Below are 24,033 nucleotides of genomic sequence, written 5' to 3' on the forward strand. Positions count from 1 at the left end.
AACAGCTGATGGAGGAAGGCAGAGAGTATTGGCAGCAGAGGAGGTGGCATTCTGGGAGGATGGCAGCTATGAGGCGGAGTCAGGATGGACCCCAACTTCCTCCAACCAGGAGCTCAGTGACATCAGGACTACAAGACAGGAAGAGACGTCAGGTCTACGCTACAGGAGAGATGTTGGGCCTGTCCTGAACGCAGCATAATGTTCATGTTTGGACAAAAAAACACTGCCAGATGGTCCAGAATGGACAAGCATTTATGTCTTATTTTGTGTGCAAACAGTAGAAAAAATAAATAAAATGAAATAAATAAATAAAAAACTTCTGTCTCTTTTATGTTCCTCATATATGAACATGTTGCATATATGCAATATCAAATGAATATATTTTAATACAGCATTTATTTTTTTATATAGATGTTTAAAATACAGTATTAAAAATATTAATAATTGTGGCGGGGCTTATTTGTAAAGACATAAGTGCTATCCAATGGGCACACATCAACCAACCAATCACACGTCAATGATGAACTGTGATGTCAGTTTTTTTCATCCAATGACTGAGAATCCACGTGGGTCTGCAGAAGTACCTTTGCACATGCTAGGCTATTCGTATGCTAAGAAGAGTCGTTAACACCTCCCGGTCCCCCTCACCCCAAGGATTCCGCAATCGACAGATTTCGACTCCCGTGAGTAAAAATGTAAACTGTCGATATCTGTCGCTGACTAGTTGTGTTCGCGTCAGAATACAGGGTCAAAAATCCCACTTTTCGTCCTGTGTTAACTGATTTTTATTGAAGTAAAATACCAAAAGATGATCATGTGTTCAGTGATCATAAAGTGATTAGACATGCAGAAGAAGTTAAAGAAATATCACTATAAAATAATACTCACATAGCCAGAGACAAGGCAGGCCCGTTTAATGAAGGGAGTGCAGAAGTGGGGGAAGTCCTCGAGTCTAGAACTCAAAAGGTGACTGTGGAGCAAAAACAGGTCATCCTGTTAAAAGCCAAAGTAGTCCTAGATAGGTGACTTTGTATTTTTTGGCAACTAATTGATCTGTATTTGGACTTTTGTTTTCTAATTTGGCAAATCAGTATGGACTTTTTTTATGGGCACAAAAAAGGTCCAAACGTCAACTACAAGAATGATCCAATGCAAGGTTATATGTAGGCTTCTTTATACCTATGCTAGACTAGACATGTGCATATGATTTGGTCATGTACAAAGCTGACGACTTATTGGTTTGATATTTTCGCCACAATAATCTGTGCTTATTGTTCCTAACCTATAGTCAGCCAATTTTGGAGTTTCAGGTCTGCCCAAGGTTTTGAAACAGCAGAATCTTCTGGTCCGTCGGTTAATTCTACTTCATCACATTTACTGAGTCTAGTAGGTACTCTACAAATTAAAGCTTAAGAAGCTGAGATTTTTCCTCAAAGATAAAATATGCCTTTGAGGTTTCTTGACTATACTCCGAATGTGGAAGTTGAATAGAGACACTCCAACCCTTTTTAAATTTATTTATTTATTACTCTTACTAATAATTATTATCACATCATTATGTTTATTTAATTGCTTGTGTGTGTGTTTTCTGAAGGCTTTGGTGAATGTTTATGCAGTAATGTGTGTGTTTGTTCGTCAGTTATTACTGGCCTGTAAAGAGGGTTGTGGGTGGTTAGTTCGGGGCGTTTCACTACAGAAGTGTTACTCCATTTCTTATTGCTTTAATTGGATTATATTTCATGTGAGTTTGTCGATGTAAAAAATGTGCAACAAAAGCTCTCCATCCACTTGGACCAGCTCTTCTAAGTGAATTCCAGTGCCACAAAACAGTAACTCCAGTGTGTATTTAGACTAAAGTTCAGGATTCACAGACAATAAGACAGGAGCTAAATGTTATTGGAAAATGGGACAAAAGCTTATCACTAAAAATTTATATTTCTAATTAGGTAAGCTCACTTTTTCTGGAGGTGTGCAAGCAAAAACCAACTTTTGTCTGCACACTTTCCCAGTCATACCAGTTTACAGTCAGTGCTGGGGTTGGGATTATTGCAAAGTAATGTAAATGAACAGCCTTTGAACATCCCCAGGCAGGAGATTTGATGATCTTGGCAACAATTATTTATAAAGTTTGAGGGATGTTTTCTCCCTAATCTTGTTTGCAGAGTGCCAACATTCAAATAGCTATATCTTCATTTTTTTTAATTTATATGTATATGACATCATTAGAAAGCTTGATAAAATATTCATTGCTTTACTAACAATGAGTGAAATTTGCTTCATATTTTCCCTAAAGGAATATCTGATTCGGGACATGGAGCACTTTCAACTCTCACTTCAACTGATTTAATTAAATGTTTACGAGTTAACAGATGTGGTTAGCTGAAGCTAGCAAGTTTCTTTGCTATGTTTCCAAGTAGCCCTGTAAACTTTGACATCATTAGAAAGCTTAGAATCCATATTTTCAGAATCTGTTAGTAACTAAAAATGCTCCCGTGAATATTTGTTCCTTGTTTTATCGTGACCAGCCACATATTGTTGAATTGAGAGCAGGAGGATTATGTTTTTGATACTTCTGTACTTGACAAAGCGAGGTGACATACAGTAGTGGTGGGACAAAATGAAGCAGCAAAGGAGAGGAGGAGCTGATCAGAAATAGGAAACTATTCAGCTGAATCTGCAGTGATACCAAGCCAGCAGGTTAAATCTACGGTGTGTCCCTTAATGTGTGTTGGATAGTTTTAAAATAAAAAAAACCCTAAGACTGTCAAGGTGTGATGAAAAGTCTTTTGTGAGTGGATGCTTTTTCTTGTCCATGTTTAAGTCACCAAGGAGAATGGCGTTTGGAGCTAATGTGTGATCTGACTGCTTTTCTCTCTTTTGAGAGAGTCAAACAAGAAATTCTTGTAGGGGTGGGCGATATTACTAAAATGAATACCTGAATACCTCAGTTGACGTTTGAATACCTCAAAGACAATATCACAGACTATATTCCATATTTTCTGCTTTTGCTTTCCTTTTAGGAAAGAAAAAGCCTTTCAGACCGTTCTCTGTAAACCCTAGAGATGGTTTTGCGTGAAAATCCCAGTAGGTCACCAGTTTCTGAAAAACTCTGACCAGCCAGTCTAGCACCAACAACCATGCAATGTTCAAAGTCACATGTATCACCTTTCTTCCTCATTCTGATATGCTCGGTTTGAACTGCAGCAGATCGTCTTGGCCATGGCTACATGCCTAAATGCATTGACTTGCTGCCATGTGATTGGCTAATTCGACATTTACTATAATGAGCAGTTGGACAGGTGTACCTAATAAAGTGGCCGTTGAGTGTGTAAATACAGTACATATTCACAAAATCACAATATGTTTAACGTGTCAAAGAAAATACAAAATTAATAAATAGATATCTTAGCTAAAACAAACAAAAAACAGCCTGAAATCAGCTACCAAAGATAAGAAAAATACTTAATCACACAAATTAAACAAACTGTTGTGACTCAATAGAACATTAGTTTTACAAGATATAAAACTAATGTTTTACATCTTGTAAAACAAGATGTTAGCTGGTAGCTAACCAAAATCTTGGTAGCTGTCGGTACCAAAATCACCAAAAACAACTGAAAAGGCATACCCAGATTAAATCAGCTGCTGTTCTTGAACAATTTGGAGTACATGCAAAAGCTTGGTTTCTTTGTGAGGAAGATAAGCTAAATTTTCCATTTTTGCAGTCAAAAATACTCTAACTGTAAGTAGTTTGTAGCTATTACGTTTGTAACACAAAAAAATAAAAAAAATTTGCTTCACCCAGATTTTCCATTTTTATTTCTTGTAAATACACATTGAGTGTTGAATGTATGGACTGGAAAATACAATAAATGTGTAGAATAAAGTATTCTGCTCATGAATTTCAAGATTGATCAAAATAGCACAAAAAGAAGTGTCATTTGGACATGTTAATTTATGAAGATGTACAGGTGTTGTAGAAGTGTGCCATTCGGAGTCTCCATTTGGAATCTCCAAATGGATCACTTGGACAACACCTGATATACAAACTTCAAATGACTGTAACTCCTCAGTGCTTCAATATACAGCCATCAATGAGAGCTCTAATGAAAAGATAATGACCAGAGGAATCCTCTGGTAGACACAATATTACTGATAGTGGAAATTACTTATAAATAAAATAGCATATCTGGGGGATGGGAAGGTTAGCGTACAGTCAGAACTCCTCCCCCTTCTTGCAATACGCTGTCCGTCCGTCCTCCCCCAGCACTCCACAGTAAGCTAGACCCCTTCTCTCCCCCACCATCTCTCATTCAATCCCCCCCGGCCCCCCGTCCATCTTTGTTTTTAATAAAATTTAGATCCCCATTATCTTATGAGCAAACAGATCATATGCCAAGCCAATTGATTAAAATCTCTAGGAGAAGTTAAGTCAAATTGCCAAAAGTCAGCCAATCTAAGATGGCCGACTTCTGTTTTGACTAAATAGCATATCTGGGGTTGGGGGGGTTAGCGGTGCAAGCGAGTTTTCTGAAGGTTTTGAAGAGTTTTACAAATGTATCCTGTTTCATGCTTGTAAGGTAAAGTTAGGCCAATGCAGAAGGTATTTTGTAATTTGCTTGGGGGAGCTGTTGAGCTGTTCCTGTTGCAACTTTTGCGAATTCCCCAAAATCAGTAATTTTCACAGATGACTGATGCATCCACCAAATTCGTGGCATTTTTGTATATGTTTAAGCCTCAAAAAAGTTAATTTATTTGACAGAAGACTAATAGTATGAATACAGTAGGCCTTCACAGCCCTTGTGCTGCTTGGGCTTAAAAAAGAAAAGGACTTTGTGCTTACTGTGTGAGAGGCTTGCGGCATAGCACCAGAGCATCATATAGCAGACACACTCCAAACACAGTGATTCCTGTTTCCTTGACCAGCATTGCACAGGTACCCAGAAACAAGCTGACGAGCAGAGACCCTGGAGACACCGTGGAAGGGAACGAGTCTTCAGAGACCCATTCATCAATACTCCTGTGCCACCAAAGAATACAATGGCATTCACATTTTAATACAACCTCATATTTTTAAAGCATTTACAATGAGTTTCCCATCCACACACACCCACACTATACCTTACATACATTCATCAGGGACTTCATCATGTACACCTTGCAAGTATCAGCAAGGACGCATTCAGAACTGCCTCATTTCAGCCTCATTGAATCTAAATTCAATTCTAGTTGAATTTAGATTCAAGCAGGTTTCAGAATGACTCCTCAGAAATTTTGCAACTGCTCTAGAATCTATGTGATGACAGATCACCCACTGCAGATTTGTTGGCTGAATATCCAAAAGGTGATGGTCTTGTTCCACCACATCAAAAGGTTTTCTGTTGGCCTGAGATCTGGTGAGCATGGAGACTATTGGATTACAGTGAACTCACTGCTATGCCCGTTGCAAAAATAATTCAATCAATTAATCACACAATAAATTAAAATGAGCTTGATAATAAAATGAGGGCAATAACTTATAAGCAGCACTGTATGTCACACCAGTTACTACTACCATTATTCAGATCTTTTAAATTGTTTTTCTAGTTGTTTTACTTCCAATTGAACAGTGAACATAGAATTGCTTCCTTTGATTTTATGTAAACATTTATGGTTTCTGCTTAAACTTACCCACAAATGAAATGAATTATCACAATTCTAATAGGCTTATAGAATCACAACAGGGATATGCATTTTTGCATGCTTCACCCTTGATCCACGCTTGGCCTTTAGTGCTCCCACAAGATTGGGGGAGGTTTGTGTGTTCTGATAATATCAAACAATGTGTTTTTATGCAGCTACAGGAAGATTATTTTCATGACAGTCAAACCAAATGTTCAGCTTCCAAATGTGCATTTGGAGCACAGGATTTGGATTGGATGTGATAGTGCACTTTGGGCAGGAGTGCCTGGCATGAGAGATCAGGAGATCATGTCCACACCACAGTGAGGTATGAACCTTTGTGCTTCCTGAACATCATCTTGGAGGATTATAAAGCTTTTCAAAAAGGTCTCTGTTTCTTTTGCACCACAGCGATGCAGCATTGTCAGTGTATGTAATCGATTGGATCATTTGCCATTTAGACCAGCTAGGGATGCAAACAATTGATTTAGGATTAACTGTCAATTAATGGAATTAGATTAAAATGAGTTAAAATCGATAACTAATAGCGTTTATTTATATATTCTTTCCGCATTATAGTTTGGCTGCCATGCAAAAGAAGGCGCTGATGGTCAGAGCCTTCTTTGGAAGAGAAGTCCTAAACAGGAAAGTGAAACAGTCCAAACATAGTCTGTGGAATGCAAAATGCATTTTATGCGGTTCCGTTTAGAAATATGAACACAATAAGCTCAAGCAGTTTCTGTCCACTTTGTTGACACAGCGTGGCAAGTAAAGTCTGCAGTCTTTGATATCTCTCTGTTCATTGGGGATGAACTGTAATTAATCTCCCATGTTGAAAAGAATGAATATATTTTCTTTTTCTATTTCACATCCTAATAGGCTCCTGTTTTGTTATATTTCATATATTTCTGTTTATTCAGTCAGACTTTAATACAGCTAACAACACTTTTTAATACAATGGCATGCTTCTTTTTTAAAATTGAGCATATTATGAAAAATTTTCTGTTCATGTTATGGAAAGACTGTCAATTCCCTTGATACAAGAGAAACCCCCTTTTTTTTTTTTTTTTTAGAAAAAAAGCTGCTCCTTAGTCGATTGATGCATCAACTTTATATTAACAATAACTTGCATCCCTAATACCAATTAAGTAAATGCATTGGTGAATGTGTCAGTCCAAAGTTTCAATAAGGTCAACTGTGTAAGCTTGTGTGAATGAGGACACTGTGACGCTGAGTTGCTTTACCTAATATAGAAGTGGAATGTCAGGAGGAACAACAGACAAGCCAAGACATCAGCTCTGCCCACAATGCCAGACACCTGCAACACAAACATACAGAGATGTCAGAAGAGTTAACCTGCTAAAGTAGGGTGAAATAAAGTAGAATAGGCTGCTGAAGAAACTACTTGATTTCAAAGATGTGTTACAAATTCAGCTAAAAACTGCAATTAAAGAGTTGTGCACTGATAATGTGAAGGTCAGAAAGATTACCAATATAACATGTAGACATACACAAAACAATTATCCAGGGATTGGAATTGATGATCAATGATCTTTGCAAGTCTAATACTGAAAATGTGATTTAATCTTCTATTAAGTCATCGAATGCATCAATTTCACAATTTTTGGTCTATAAACATATCAACCAACGATATGTTGGTTGATATGTTTGGTATGTACTTATAAATGCTTTTCTTGGACTTAAAACAATAGATAACAGTAAGTGGTATTACCTTTCATGCATTAATGGGGATATTTTTATAATACTTTATTTATCTGCTAAATTCAAAGCTATTATGTATATCAAGAAATGCACAGCACTGTAATTATTTCTTTTGTTATACTCCTTAAGGGACAAACAGATAAGATCTAACAAAAACAGGAAAATGATACCAACAGAGAGCAGGGTTTCCCCCAGAAAACTTGCTAAGTCCGATGGTCTTAAGTTGACAGGAAATGTAAAAATGTTACTGGGTAATTATATATGTTATGAGAAGACATTTTTTGCACCATTGCAATCCGGAAGTGAAGGGGGCGCTATTTCCAATACTTCCGTTTTTATTTTCTTTTGAAATCTGTGATATATTTTTACCTTTAGGAAGGAGTTTCACTCTCAGAAAGTATTTGAATTTCTTTCTTTTATTAATTTCAGCGCAGCTCACAGTTTTTAGCTAATTCTGTAGCTTTCGGCGTACTTCTAAATCTGCTCCTAAGTCGCATCTTTTCGGGCTTGCAACTGCCTCTTGCGGCGTCAGAGTGGTAACGCAACTAATTGAATTATGTTACTAAATCAGAATACCACAAAGTCTATTACTTATTATTAATTCTAGCATTACTGGAACAGTAAAAGATAAAGACCCTCACAAAAGAACATACCTTTTCATTTTCTTAAGGAAGTAGAGCTAATTAAATGAGATTAACAAGAACTGAAAGTGGTACCAGTTTCACTTGATGGCCAACTTGTTGAAACTGTGGCAAATTTTAAATACCTCAAGTCGTTCCTGGACAGTCAGCTCAACTTTGCTGAAAATACTGACTATATCTTTAAGAACAGTTCTCAGAGACTCTACCTTTTAAGAAGACCTTGGGGTTACCCAACTTGAGGTTGTGTACAACCTCACCTTTAGGAAGGACTCCTAAAGGTCCTAAAGGCCATTCAAATCCCTTAAAGGGACGGTCCAAAAAAAAAAAAAATTAGAAAAACACTAACCTTTCAGCATTGTGGTGGATGTCTTTTCTAAAATATTGTATTTATTTATGAAAAGAAGTTATTAGATAAAACAACCATTCATGATCTGATTTTTAGATGAAAGCTGCTTCCTGCTCTTTCTATTAAGTGAAAGAGAACTTATTTGAATGGCAGGTAAAATAGTAGGTAAATAGTGGTGAAAACAAAAACAACTCTGCCTCAACTATTTGCTGAAAGAACATGAAAGACGGCAAGAAATATTTTAGCAGAGATTATCCATCCTCATTATTCATCAGTTTGAACCTCTGAGCTCATGAAGGTGTTACTGTGTTCCTCTGGTAACTAAGACGACGTCATTTATTGACAGTGTAATAATTATTCTTAACCAAACTAAATAATATTTAAATATAGCATGCTAAGAGTTTTGCTCTATTCACAAATTGTTGATAGTCAATCAATCAATCAATCAATCAATCAATCAATCAATCAATCAATCAATCAATCAATCAATCAATCAATCAAATCTTTATTCCAGACACAAAAAAGGTCCATAGAAACAAGGTAAAAACAAGCAAAATAAGAGAAGAATAAACATAAACATGACATGATATTCACCGAGTCACAAATAAATGATGACCCCAATGATTCCATAATCTTGAAGAGAATCTAACAGCACTAAAAGCAAGATTTACTAAAATTGCAATTATATTATTGCATGACACCGATCATCTACACATGCATTTATACATAAGATTCCTGAGCCCAGCTGCACATGTGGGAACAACATTATGTACAAACATGTGGCCAGCACTGCTCCATCTAGGCACTTTGAGTAAGAGCCTCATGCCATCATTGTAGGCCACATAAAGTTTCTGCAGGCTACTTTTTTTGTATCGTCGCCACAGATGGGCCGTGTAATAATGTAATCTATGAATGTGATTTATCATTTTAGAGTCCAAGGAAAATTTCCTCGTTGATAGATTAAATTGTTTAATCTTATTTTTTTCTATATATAAGACTACTAACAAAAAATCTCAATAATATACATAGCACTGTAAAAACAAAATTTAGAATTTTTGTTTAACAACCCTGGTTGTAGCAACCTGGGTTGTTATTCTTCTGTACCTAATTAATTTGTTTGCCATTGACTTTTGCTCAAATAAATTTCTTATGTATACACTGCGAATGGACTTTTTTATAATAGCTGATCATGTTGTTTTTCATGTCTCCTTATGTCTTTCATTCCTCCCATAATTGATGGAGATATTTAGATATTATTTATAATGTATGAAACTATTGTCATTTAATTAGCTCTAAATCCTTAAGAAAATGAAAAAAATATGTTGTTTTATAAGATAATTTATCTTTTACGGTGCCAGTAATGCCAGAATTAATAGTAAATAATAAAGACGTGTGGTATTCTGATTTAGTAATGCAATTATATTAGTTGTGTTACCACCCCCACGCCACTAGAGGCAGTTGCAGGTCCAAAAAGATGCAACTAAGGAGCAGATTTAGAAGTACACAGAAAGCTACGGAATTTGCTAAAAACTGTGAGCTGCGCTGAAGTAAATAAAAGAAAGAAATTCAAATACATTCTGAGAGTGAAACTCCTTAACAGTGAAAATATATCACAGATTTAAAAATCTAAATAAAAACAAAAACGGAAGTATAGGAATTAGCGCCCCCTTCACTTCTAGATTGCAATGGTCCAATTTCCAAATAAGGTAAGAGACTGACAGTAGTCTGTCCCCGCCCCTTTCTGTTTGCTGCAGCGAGGTGTACTTGAGAGGTTGCGCTAGAGTACGGTGGCCGACAGGTGCAAATGCGCAACAGAGAAAAGATGCAAACAAAAAAGAGACGCAAACAAAAGACCCTCCTGCTTTGCTCGACCAAAACAGCAGAAGATGCCTCAGCACTGTGGGATATTGTTGATTGGATCGATGGACTATTGATGTGAGGGCTCCACTGACAAAGTTTCGCAAGTAAGATGGACATTTTATTGTGTATATTTTGTGATTAGAATATTACTGTACTGTATTTATGTACACTGGTGAGATACTAAAGTGCTTGGTGTTCATCCCCCGCTCTGAAAGCTAACCGAGATTATCTTAAAAAGTTTCAGTTATTCTCTAACATTGACTTAGATTATCTGATACAACAGCCTACTATAGAAATGAAACAATATAATATACATTATAAAATTCATAATATTACATGTTATAACATTCATCAGCAAAGTTTACACAGGTGGCAATGGCTATTATTTAATTATTTTACTCTGTCAAAAGTAAGATACATCCCAAATCTCCCGTTTTTGTTTTGAAGGGTTCCTAAAGACACGATGTGAGGAAGAAGGGAGAAATGTCTTTAAGGAGAGACATATTCACTGCACAGCACGGATGAATCTCGCATCAGATTTTGGACCCAATCACTCTTAAGCTAGAACCGCTGAAAAACATGAAACACCTAGATATATAGGTGTGTGTGTGTGTGCGCGTGTGTGTGTGTATGCTAAACATGTGGTGGGAAGGTGTTCCACCCTCCCCCACTCTGCCCACCAGGTGCAGCCGGAAGCGCACAATGGTGCAGGGCAGGTGCCTTTATAGTTGGACAAGCCGCTGCAAGGTGCGTGTGTCTTTGTTTCTCCCACTGTTGCTACTATCGGCGGCTACATATCGGCTTGTGGGTTTAGTCGACTCGTCTGAGATCTTAAGTGCCAGTTTTACTATCCGTGGCTGAGATCATGGTTGGTTTTTGGGTGCTACACCTATCGTGCGATTCTGCATTGTTGCTCTGCTGGCATTGCCGGCTGCAGCTGGGGGTTGCTGTGGCGTGCGGCTTCCATCTGGTCCTCACCTGCTGACCTGCTCCCTCCTGGGTTAGGCTATGTTTCCACCCCTGGGTAAGCTACCTGCTATTTAGATTTTAATTTACTTTACCTGGATCCACAGTAATGGGTTTTCTGTTTCAGGCACCCGATTGTGTTTTGGAGTTGCAGCGCTTTGGACGCTCTGCTGTCTTGTCTTGTTTTGCCATTGTTTGTATGGGCTGCTCTCAACAAAACCTGCTGCGGATTGGGCAGGCTGTGTGGGCGGGGCATTACTCCTCCAGCCCCTTTGAAAGGACTCTAGCTCCGCCCAGAAATATCCCTCGAGAGTCCCACGTGACTTCATGTCTCACATTAACTGCTTAGCTCCAATGTCTAAACATGGCATTTTTTGTTCTCTGCAGAGTATTTCTGAGTCGATTAGTGTAGCATTTCTGCCGGATTTTTACAAAATATCAGCCACGACAATGGACAGGGGAACCAATAAGTTCATGTCATCTTTTTTGGACGACATGAAGGTGTTTGAGCCACGCGATGCCTCCAACATTGTGCACATCACAGCTAAATGCTACCGGTCGATGAGGAACACAGCAGATCCTCAGACCCTCAGCATAAATATAGCCGTGGACACTGATGGCTATTGTTCTTGCAAGGCTGGGTAAGTCGGGCATTCATGGTTTTGAGGGTTCGAATGTGCCTAGGACTTATACACGGTACTCGGTGCTAGCGTGGCTAACACGATTACAGTTTAGTAAAAGCTAGCGTGGTTAACACAATTACAGTTTAGTAAAAGCTAGCGTGGTTAACACGATTACAGTTTAGTAAAAAGCCTTTTCAGGTGAAATAAAATCTTTAATGCATGTCAGATACGGTACACATTGCATATTGATCTTTTCAGCTAACGTAAGACTGTGTAACAGACGGGCTTCAGGATACAGAAGTTGTATAGGTACTGCCATTAACAATAACAAACTGCTTTGACTCCTTCCTGTCTGGTTTCCGGTCTCACCACAGCACGGACACGGCCCTTGTAAAAGTGTTCAATGACATCCATATAAATACAGACTGTGGGAGAACCACAGTGCTGGTTCTGATGGACCTCAGTGCAGCTTTCGACACTGTTGACCACAACATTTTACTGAATCGACTGGAGACTTGGGTCGGACTCTCTGGTCCAGTGCTCAACTGGTTTGAATCTTACATGAAGAACAGGGATTTCTTTATGTAAGAAATCAAGGTTCAATCCTAGGACCCCTTCTTTTCAATATTTATATGCTCCCACTGGCTCAGGTTATAACAGGAAATAAGATTAACTACCACAATTATGCGGATGATACACAGCTCTACATCACGATGTCACCAGGTGACTCTGAACCCATCCAAAAACTGAATAGATGCTCAGAACAGATCAATGAGTGGATGTGCCAAAACTTTCTACAGTTGAACAGAAACAAAACTGAAGTTATTATCTTTGGACCTAAAGAGGAGCAAACTAGAATCAATGCACAGCTTCAGTTATTACAACTAAAAACCAGTGATCAGCCCAAAACCTGGGAGTAGTGATGGACTCTGACCTGAACCTTCAGAGCCACATTAAGACAGTCACAAAGTCGGCCTTCTAYCACCTGAAGAACATCTCCAGGATTAGAGGACTTATGTCTCAGCGCGATCTAGAGAAGCTCATCCATGCGTTTATCTTTAGCCGCATTGATTACTGCAACAGCGTCTTCACAGGTCTGACTAATAAATTAATCAAACAGTTGCAGCTGATCCAGATGCTGCTGCTCGCGTTCTCACTAAAACCAGGAAGATAGAGACATAACACCAGTTTTAAAGTCCCTCCTCTGGCTCCTTGTAGATCAGAGAATAGACTTTAAAATACTGATGTTAGTTTATAAATCACTGAACAGTTTAGCACCACAATACCTTAAAGATCTGTTATTGTTGTACCAACCATCTAGACCCCTYAGATCTTCTGGTTCTGGTTCTGCTCTGCATCCCCAGAACCAAACGAGGAGAAGCAGCATTCAGTTTCTATGCACCACAGATTTGGAACAAACTTCCAGAAAACTGTAAAACAGCTGAAACACTGAAAACCCACCTGTTTAGAGTTGCTTATGGCTAAATTAGAGTTAGAGTGCAGGTTTTGATGTCTTCCATGTTTTTATGCCTTTAATGTTTTTAATTTTTTTTATTTCTTTTCTACATTTTAATGATGTAAAGCCCCCCGGAAAACGTCCCAGTTAAACGACGTTTAACTAAAGTTCTACGGGGTTTAGAGTCCCAGTTGACGGCGTTCAACTAAAAACCTAGAGGTTGGAGTCCTTATCAAACGGTTACAATCCCAGTTAAACAACGTTTAACTGAAGTCCTAAAGGGGTGCGTGTTTTAATGTTTTTTTTTTTGTTTTGTTTTTTTTAAATCTTTTTTTCACTGTTTATTTAATGTCACATGCTGTTTTTATTTTAAATATGTAAAGCACTTTGAAATGCCTTGCTGCTGAAATGTGCTATACAAATAAAATTTGATTGATTGATTGATTGATTGATTGATTGATTGATTGATTGATTGATTGATTGATTGATTGATTGATTGATTGATTGATTATGCTGTACTTGGCTAAAAGGTTTTCATAATGGATGTGTTTATTATTGATTCTTTTTTTTCATTCACTAAACACAAAGAAAGCAAAGCAATAATACTTACACCAGCAGACACTTCTTTGTTCTTATTAATTCTACGACGGTTGAGCTGCAAATGTGGTCGTGCACAAGCTTTGATCCAAGCAAGGCATTCCGTTTCAGATTTTGGAAATCTGAATTTTAGTTCCACAAACATGATCAGGATACCTGATGCCTGTACAGATACCCCACTGACAGAGAACCAATTTTTTTTCGAGTCCTGACGCAAAAACTTTCTGTCGGCCTGCTAGTCCACAATGTACATTAGCATGAGTTTGTGAGCCGGTAACCCACGTGGTAGCTGCGCTGTGACGTAAAATGAGCATTAGCCAATGAAATGCGGCCCCTGTGGTAAGGTCCATTTGTTTTTTTGTTTTGTGTTTTTTTGTTTTGTTTCTGTTGTGCATTATTAAAATTACTCATTTGTTTGCTTTCTTTTGAATTGCTTTACTAATTTGCTTGTTTTGTATTGCATGTTTTGTTTTTTGTTGGAAAATTGAAATTGTCATTTGTTTCACATGTTCCCTTTTGTTCCACGGACCGAGTAGTAGACCTGAAGCCTCGTCTTTAAAAAAGAGAAATGTTTTGAGGAAATTGTTTAATAAATGTGCACTGCTCAGTCTGTGTTCGGGTGCATCTTGTAACTTTTAAGAAGATCTCCATCTACTGGTCACACATGTGTAGCCTAATATTATTCAGTAATCATTTATTTATGTTTATATGTATTGATATTACAAGACGAGAGCGGTCCACTAGGCGTCTATCCTTTTGTCTGTGAAACGGCCCAATCTACGGAAGACTGGTCCTTCAAAGGCCACGAATATGGACGACCAGCAGAGAGAAGAAGCTGTAGCCTTCGGCAAGCTGCCTAGCCTCCATCTTGGCATTATGTTGCTTAGCAACATGACAACGTGAAGCACAGAGCAGCAAAGGAAAATAAATAAATAAATAAAGGCTGTTCCGTAGTAAAAAATAAATCTGTTTGATTCTAAAATGTTTAAACATGAATAGCAAGGAATGTAAGCAAATTCATTTACAAATACTCTCCAGATCTCAGGTTAAGTAAAACTATGTTTGAAGGCTTAACTTTAATCAGTCAAACCCATTTGCTCAGGAATAAATTTAATACTTTAGTGAACCCAAAAACATTTTCAGCTATTACCTGACCTAATATGTTTCACCTCCACTCATAAAGGAAAAACTATTGGGAGTTTTTAAAACAATTTGCCGGGAGACATGCGTTTTCTCTCGGTGTACCAAACATGGAGCTCCCGGCCAGCTGACAGCAGGCGAGGGGAGCTGCTGTTAATGCAGCAGGAGCAGACAGGTCCAAAAACGTTGGAGCAATATTGCAATTAACTAACTTATTGATGACTCGAGCAGATATTTCAGATCTATACATCTACATTCCCTCCTAAAAACATTGTAAAAAATCATTATGTAATTTTAAGTGTAATACAGCAAAAATAATTTTGCCGCCATTGCTGCTTTTCTGAACACCCGCTTTAAAGGATGCAGAGCCTAAATTTGGACACAGCTGTTTTTTGTTCATCTCCCTCTACTGGTCTGGAGCACTTCCATTTTCAGCACTTTTTATTTGCATTTTTTCTCTTATTTGCTGCATTTCATTTGTGGTTGTCGTTTTTCTTTGTCTCTTTTTTTGTTTGTGTCTCTTTATTTGCTGAATTTCATTTACTTTTTGTTTGCGTGTCTTTTTTGTTTGCTGCATTTTATTTGTTTGCGTCTCTTTTTTTGTTTGCATGTTTTCTCTGTTTTTGCACCTGTCGGCCACCGTAGAGACCAGTCGATGGTCTTCTGGGCAGATTTTATCAAATTATTTAAGGAGTGAAACCATAACCACCTGCTAAGAAGAGAATTACAAAAAGAACACAGTTGAACTGGAAGCACAACTAACAGCAATATTTCACCACGTAGTGAAGACCATCTTGACAGCAGAGAGCCATATCACAGCACTGTCCACTTTGTTTACATGGAGAAGAAAATAAATTCTGCAGCCCTGAGCATCTTTGTGCTCATGGGGATTAAGTGTTTCACATATTTTATTCTTTTCATCTTTTGTCTTTCTATTCAACAACTTAAGAGGTTCCCCTTAAGTTTAGTAAAATGAGAAAACCATGTTTAGTTGTCTTTTAACACAGCTGACTTAACTTTTTTTTTAAATATAGTGATTTATCCACCCATCCATCTATCCATTATTTAATATGCTTAATACTTCCAGTGGTTTGAGGGGAGCTGTCAATGGGCAAGAAGCAGGATACACCCTGGACAGGTAGCCAGTCCATCTCAGGGCAACACAAAGACAACCATGCACACACACACTCACACCTAAAGGGAATTTACAGAGACCAATTAATCTAACAGTCACGTTTTTTGGACTGTGAGAGGAAGCCATGACACCCGGAGAGAATTCACACATGCATGCACAAGGAGAACATGCAAATACCATACAGAAAGACCTCGGGCTGGGTCTTGAACCCAGGACCTTCAAAATACCTATTAATGAGTTTCATCCTAAAAACTACAATAGAGTTGAATGAATCTGCTCAAATTTTTTAAAAGTAAACAAATTCTAATGCTTTAAATTCTGTTTAACAGAAAATCCTTTTTTGCCAAAACAACTAATTAAAATTCTACAGAGTATGATAGATGGAGAACAGGTATTGGTCTGTACTTACCGCCTCCGTGTGAACAGGGTGCACAGCAAAGAGGAGTGCCGTGATGAAAGCCAGGCATGGGTTCTTAAACACGCAACGTTCACATGTGTACATGAGCAGGCAGGTAACGGCGCAGTGCAAGCACACATTTATGATATGGAAATACAGAGGAGTCAGGCCACCCAGTAGGATGTTCAACCTGATCAGAAGAAAAACAGATATGAATCAGTCAATCAATAAAACCAGCAACAAGTTTATGTATTTGTAATCAACATATTAGGGTTTATATTAAGTAGTAATATGTTTAACAGACTTCAAATATATAAGGACACAAACTGGTCACTTTCTGTAACACACCCACGCACAAGTGGACATTTACAGAACAGGCAAAACGTTTGCATACACTCATCATGGGTATTAATATCACATAGATTTTTATAATGATCAAATTGAACAGTTTTTTTTAAAGTGGTACAAAAGCAGACAACTTTAAAGGACTTCAAAAGTAAGAGTCAAGTGTATATGACAGAATTTATAGCAGAATTTTAATAATAATAAAAGCTAATAATAAAAGTGCGAGCGGCACTCGCAGCTCAGCGCCGCTCTGGCCTATTGGCCACGGGGGGGTTCCAGCACCGCCGCCCGCTAGCCACTGCAGACGCTCTCGCAGTTCCAGTGCCCGTCCCCCAGGCAATATACATCGATGCGTTCGGCAGCACTCCCCGACGATGCACAAAAAATCTGGAGGAGATACAGCTGTTGGATTAACCTAGGGGGCGCAGTGGAGTCAAATTACAATTTAATGCTATTTTGTTCTTTAGAAGTGAACAAAGGTCATACATATCTAGTTTGGTGCATGTGTGATTTAGAGACCATTGTATGCTTAGGGCGACTGTGGCTCTGTGGGAAGAGTAGTTGTCCTGTGATCGGAAGGTTGCAGGGGCAGCTAGCTGCAGTACGGCACAAATTGAGGGGGAGGAAGGATGAGCAGCACCACATGAGATTGTGATTGACAGCACTAAAACTCTTTTTTCTAGCACTGGGAGAAGGCAGAGAAAATAGATTTTTCACAGATTACCTCTCATACCATACCGTCACAACATAATGACAGTTTTAACAAATATGTGAAAAAAAAAAGTAACATACTGCAACTTTAATCTCACTCAGGAGAGGATGGGTCAGGAGGGACGTGGGTTAGAGCTGCTGACTGACTCATCTGTTGTTAAGTGGTAAAAGGTACAAGGGACAAGTTAAATATATGAATGCTGGTAATTTTTTCTTTAATTCATTAAATGCTAGTGAAAAGGAGGCAAACAGTAGTTTGTAGCTAAGCTAATTATGTTAAATGGTTGATAATCTCACACAGTCTACTCACCTCTCTTGGAGAAAAACTGGGTTATAAATTAACACTCTTGCCTTTTTCTCTCTCCCTCTCTATTTTTTTTGAAAACCTGATTTTATCACTTTTCTTAGCAGCATTGTAACTGCAACAATTGTTCTTGTTTCCTACTGTCTGCTGCTAACAGCGTCACTCTCAAGCGCTCCAAGCAGGAACGAACCATTTAACGCAGATAGGGGGGTTCAGGGCAAATGGATGTGTATGGATGTGTGTTTTTTGGTCTGGGAGTGGGAACATTAAATTTTTACTGCTAAAAACAATCTTTGAAAATACAATATGATTAATTTTGTAATTGACAGGGCCCTCATTTTTTGTTATTATTATTATTCCTGTGAACAAAAAATAAATAAATTGTGGAGGGTCCCTAGAATTGTCATCACTTTTCCCCCATATACCGCGCCCCTGCTCATGAGATACACATGTGTACCAAGTTTCATGATTGTGGGTAAAAGCATGGCTTGGAGCTGATTTTTTAAAATATTCTAGGGGGCGCTGTGGAGGAATTCGTCCACGCCCACCAAATATTGGACTGCATTCCTGTCTGTTGGTGGACAAGGATTGATCTCAGTTAGTTTGGTGCAGCTAGGAGCTAATGAGGGGAAGTTATTCCACCTTGATGTTTCATGGCGAATGGCCATATATGAGGCTTGGCCATGCCCACATGCTTTGAAGTACGAAAATTCATTTGATAACTTTTGACCCACAATGGCACTAGACTGTGCTGACTGAGTTTGAAGCCTGGATCTTGAAATCTCTATGACGAGTTAGCTCAGATACAACGTCAATAAAATGGAATGATGGTGGCTTTGATCCAAAATGACCAACTTCCGGTTGGGATTAGACCATGGCTCCCAGAGACTTTTTTGTAGGACCTGACAAGGTACACATGTGTACCCAGTTTCATAATTATGGGATAAAGTATAGCGTGGGGCTGATTTTTAAAAATATTCTAGGGGGCACTGTGGAGTATTTAGTCGACACCCACCAAATATTGCACGTTATTAATCTGTGGGGTGCGGACAAGGATCGATCTCAGTAAGTTTGGTGCAGCTGGGCTGAAACGTGTGGAATCTAGAACCAAACGTTTGGCAGCGGTATGACCTCTCACTTCACCGTGCCGCCACGGCCATGGACTCCACTGAAAACTTTTGGCACTTTAAAGCAAGTGAGACCAACTTATCTGTCATTGGACACAATATTATCTTGATTAGGTCAAGAGAGCCAGAGATGGAGCTTTCCAAGTAAAAAAAGTCACTTCCTGTTCTCAGGGGGCAGGGCTTATATGACGTAAGACTATGACGACACAGGATGGTCAGGCATCCAGCCAGGATCCCTCATGCTAAGTTTGGTGCCAATTGAGCTTTTCATGTGAAAGTTATAGTGTTTTGTTTGTTTTGGCGAGTACGCCAAGTTCGCCGCTCTGCCACGCCCCCTGAACATATACGAAAAGTACATTTTTTTGATAACTTCTAAAGCCCCGTGCCTTAACTGCATTCTGACCAAGAATGACGTCGATGGGTCTAAATCTCTAGGAGTGCGTGAAAGTTTCACGTGAGTAAAAGTGAAAAGTGGCCAAAATTTTACCTTTGGCCTAAAATGGCTGCCTCCCTGAGTATTTTAGGGGGTACCTCCAAGAAACTTTTTTTCTCGATTCAGGGGGCTCTACCTACGTACCGAGTTTCAGATCTCTATGTACTATGGTTTCCCCCAACTCACTTCAGGGAGCGTTGTAGAGCAGTTTGGCCATGCCCGTTTGCAATTCTACTGGAATCTGAAAATGTTCCTCGGGACAATTTCGGGTCAAGTTTGCTGAGTTTTTGAATATGTTAAAGGCCCCAATAGGCAGAAAGTGGCAGAAAAATAAAAAGAAGAAATCTTGCGATTACAATAGACCTTCGCCAGCGCTTCGCTGCTCAGGCCTAATAATGCATTTTATTTGAGTGCCTTTCAAAACACCCGAGGACACGACACTTTTCTCTATTCTACACAAATTATAAACAATCCACAAATATGAACATGCATACTTTTTTGTAATGTCAATATTTTACCCAATAATTTTGCAGGATTTTCTGCCAATTACAGATGCATTTTTTGTTTCGTTTCTCCCTCCCATTAAATATTTCAAATCGTCTAGAAAATACTAAGACAAAATGTTGATAATTTGAGTAAATATATTTAAAAAATTTTGTTTTTTTACGTGGATTCCATTCATAAATTTTACAACCTGGTTGTAAGTCAATTAGTAATTGCTACCATATCAATCAACAGTCGACTGATTGAATGTTGAACTCTAGTTTAGTTTTACAAGCCAGACTCATGCATTATTACTGTCAGTGAACCCAGACCTAACACCAATCCAGAGAACAAACTTCCTTGCTGTAAATTGTGAAAAAATACAACAGTGGTAAAAATTCCTATCAGGGGTCGGCCAACCAAATTTACTAAAAGAGCTCAGTAACTAACCACCTAGGAGGTATCACAAAAGAACCCCAAAATAACATCCAAAGCTCTGCAGACCTCACTCTGCATGAGTTCGAATTCATCAATAAGAAAGAGAGAATGGGTAAAAATGGCATGAACATGCGTTTTTCATGCATGTTCATGCATGAAAGGCTAAAACCAAAAAGTACAATGGTTTATTTCAAATTTAAGAAAACATATTTTGTTGATCCCCAAGACTTCTGGCAAAAAAATTTCTGTACTGACAAGACAAAAGTGGAAAATGTTTTTGTGTGGGATTGCTGTAACATCTGGTGTAAAACTGCAATTAATTGTGGTAGTGATAGTGTGATAACTTCTGGGATAATTTATCATCCATCCATTTTCTTTACACCCTTGTCCCTAGTGGGGTCGGGAGGGTTGCTGGTGCCTATCTCCAAATAACGTTCCGGGCGAGAGGTGAGGTTCACCCTGGACAGGTCGCCAGTCTGTCGCAGGGCAACACGGAGACAGACAGGACAAACAACCATGCACACACACACACACACACACACACACACACACACACACACACACACACACACACACACACACACACACACACACACACACACACACACACACACACACACACACACACACACACAGGGACAATTTAGACAGACCAATAAACCTGACAGTCATGTTTTTGGACTGTGGGAGGAAACCGGAGTACCTGGTGAAAACCCACCATGCACAGGGAGAACATGGAGACTCCATGCAGAAAGACCGGGGCCGGGAATCGTCATGTTACTATGACAGATCTACAACTGTTGTTTCAATACTAGTGTCAGTGGATTATAAGCCTGGCAGGGTACCAGGTTTACTTTCCTCCCTCACACCAGGCTAAGTTTGTTATCACAGGATATATACATGGTTTTTGTTTAAAATAGTGGTTTTTAATCAATACACCAGTTACTCTGGACTGCACACGTCTTTGCTGCACTGAGCATTTCACCGGCAGAGCAGAATCATTGCTGAAAGACAAGCTTAGTTGTACTGAACAGGGTATGAAGCTGGCAGCACACACCAACCACACCACTGACGGTGTCTGCGCATTACCTGATTAGCTCGCCGTCACAGTCTGCATTTTTTTTTGTTTGTTTGTTTTTGCAGTACCACAAATGTTACAACTGTAACATATCAAATGTAGTCAGAGCAGCACGTGACTGCTCAAAGAGCAGTAAAACCCGTTCATTAAAGCCTGGACAACCAAATCAAATAGTTTCTGAGGCACTTATTAAAAACTCAATCGCCGGAAAATGGAAAAGTTTGGTCTCTACTAGTGCCTCATAAATTAAATCTCCCAATTGTCCCTTTGCATCTAGCAGAGAGATGCATAGTGCAGTGAATTTAGCCCTCATGTAGGTCCGGTCCAATGTTGTATGGGGTCTTCAGCAGAATTTGATTTATATTCAAATTTAAAAATACTTAATTAATCCCAAAGGGAAATTAAATGTTGTAAGCCATCACTATTCAAGATAGTGATGGCTGTTGGCAGTAAAGATTTTCTGAAGATGAATCTGAAGAAGCCTCTGACTGAAGATGACCTGCCTTCCCAAGGAAGTTGTGTAAAGAGGATGGTCAGTGTTGTCCATATTTTCTTGATCCTATGAAGAATTCTTCTTTGCATAATCATCTCCAGAGGGTATCCTGCTCAGTTGCACATTCCTTAGGAACAGAGTGCACTGTTTGCAAGTACTCCAAGATAGTTTATCTTGCAACTTTTTCTTTATTGTACTATGTTACCATTAATTTGTGTTTTATGTTTTATCTATGCGTGAACCTACATGATTTCAGTTGTCTATCATTTTGCTGTTGTTGCACTGGAGTTTCCCCCGTTATCAGATAAAACATATGTCAACTATATGATATTCTCAATGCATGCATTTTCTTAACCCCTTATCCCAGTGGAGTTAGGAGGGATGCTGGTGATTATCTCCAGTGGTCAACAGGCGAGAGGCAGGGTCACCCTGGACAGTTCACCAGTCCATCGCAGGGCAACACAGAGACAAACAGGACAAACAATTATGCATGTGTACACTTACATCTATGGAGAATTTAGAGAGACCAATTAACCTGACAGTCATGTTTTTGGACTGTGGGAGGAAACTGGATGTACGATATTCTATTCTTCTAAAATGGATAGATATCAGTTCTCTAATTAAATGGTTACTCTTTGTTATACAGGACATGAAAATTAACAATAAACCTGAAGAAAACAAGAGTGTTATTTTATCCAGGGCTGAATATCTGCATAGCTCTATAACTTCAAGTACTTAAATTTTCTTTAATTTACATGACTATTCAAGTTATTTATAATTGTGTGCGTTTCAATGGTAAAATAAAAATGTTTTTATGCATATAAAGTATTATGTCTGTTTTAAATAATTCCTTCTGTTTATGTAACTTCCACATTCATGTGCCCGTGTTATTGATCTACATTTATGTGCTATAATATCTGATTACTTCTCCCAGGGCCCTAAGATACATACAGATATGTATCTTATTGCCACTTGATAGTGTAGATTACCAATGAAGGCATCTAAAAGTGAAGACATTATCCAGCAAACTAAACATTTTGACATTACTGTCTTAACAAGAACCCAAAATACAAGTCAAGTTTGTTAATTTATACTTTGTACAACATAATTCTATCACTGTTTAGCTGTCTTCTTTGAGACTCTTCAATGTAAGAAAGTGATGAAATATGTCAGTACTTATAACCATTACAGCTCTTTTTTGCTGTTTTTCTTTGAATATTATGAGTTTAAGCTCCTAATCAATACGACTGGTGACCAATATGTGAAAACATGGAAAGTTTGATCAAAACTAGGACAACTCAGATTAGAAGGAACATAGCTTTATTCATTTTCAGTATAACTTCAACAGCATATGAATCACAATTAAACATATGGAGAATAAAAACAGCAAATTGTTAATCCACTTCACATCTGTAAGAACCTCAGCCACATTTTTCTAAATTAGAAAGTGACCACTTTCAAATAAAGGCCAACAAAACCTTAAAAAGAAAAAAAAAGTTAATTGCTGGTCATCCTATAACTTTACTCAATGTCTATTCTACTAATACAGATTTACTTAATTTTATCATTGAAAAAGATTTATTGTTTAATTAATATTGTAATGGCCTGGGAGCCTTGGCAGGTGATTTAATTGCATAATGGATCCTGAATTGGATAAATCCTCCTCAGCGTATGTATCCAGCCCCAAAACCCCCTTTGTTCTTAAAGGACTATGTTCAGCTACAGGGACTGGTTGATGTGTGGCGTCTGCTGAACCCCGAAGTGAAAGACTACTCTTTTTTTATCCACATCCTAATAACTCGGACTTGATTTTTTTTATCCCTAAAACCTGTCTGCATTCTGTTCTATCTTGCTCCATGTGCTCTTTCAGATCATGCTCATTCATTAAGGCATTTATTTAAGTTTGTTTTTCAATTTTTAAAAGTTAATGAAATGTCTTCTAATAGGAACCTAATAGAGAGCTATATTCAACTCTAACTCACAATTACTATATGACCTATGTGATCGCACATACAGTCAAAGGGATGGAACAGACTTTGGCCTTTCCTCTGCCTCATTCACAATTCAATACAGACAA

At 38.4% G+C, this 24,033-nt stretch overlaps 1 protein-coding gene across 3 annotated transcripts in view; it reads right to left on the reverse strand.

Annotated features, from left to right (window-relative positions):
- Positions 1 to 24,033, reverse strand: part of tmtc1 (transmembrane O-mannosyltransferase targeting cadherins 1) — a 100,170-nt gene that overhangs the window by 67,832 nt on the left and 8,305 nt on the right. For all 3 annotated transcript variants that reach the window (XM_008401212.2, XM_008401213.2, XM_008401214.2), the window contains exons 2-5: positions 16,557 to 16,734; positions 6,906 to 6,979; positions 4,844 to 5,020; positions 889 to 970 (exon numbers count right to left, since the gene is read on the reverse strand). In XM_008401212.2, coding sequence (XP_008399434.1) covers positions 889 to 970; positions 4,844 to 5,020; positions 6,906 to 6,979; positions 16,557 to 16,734 — 511 coding nt within the window. The remainder of the gene's footprint in view (positions 1 to 888; positions 971 to 4,843; positions 5,021 to 6,905; positions 6,980 to 16,556; positions 16,735 to 24,033) is intronic.

This window comes from Poecilia reticulata, linkage group LG23 (assembly GCF_000633615.1).
Source record: "Poecilia reticulata strain Guanapo linkage group LG23, Guppy_female_1.0+MT, whole genome shotgun sequence".
In the NCBI taxonomy this organism is placed as follows: domain Eukaryota; kingdom Metazoa; phylum Chordata; class Actinopteri; order Cyprinodontiformes; family Poeciliidae; genus Poecilia; species Poecilia reticulata.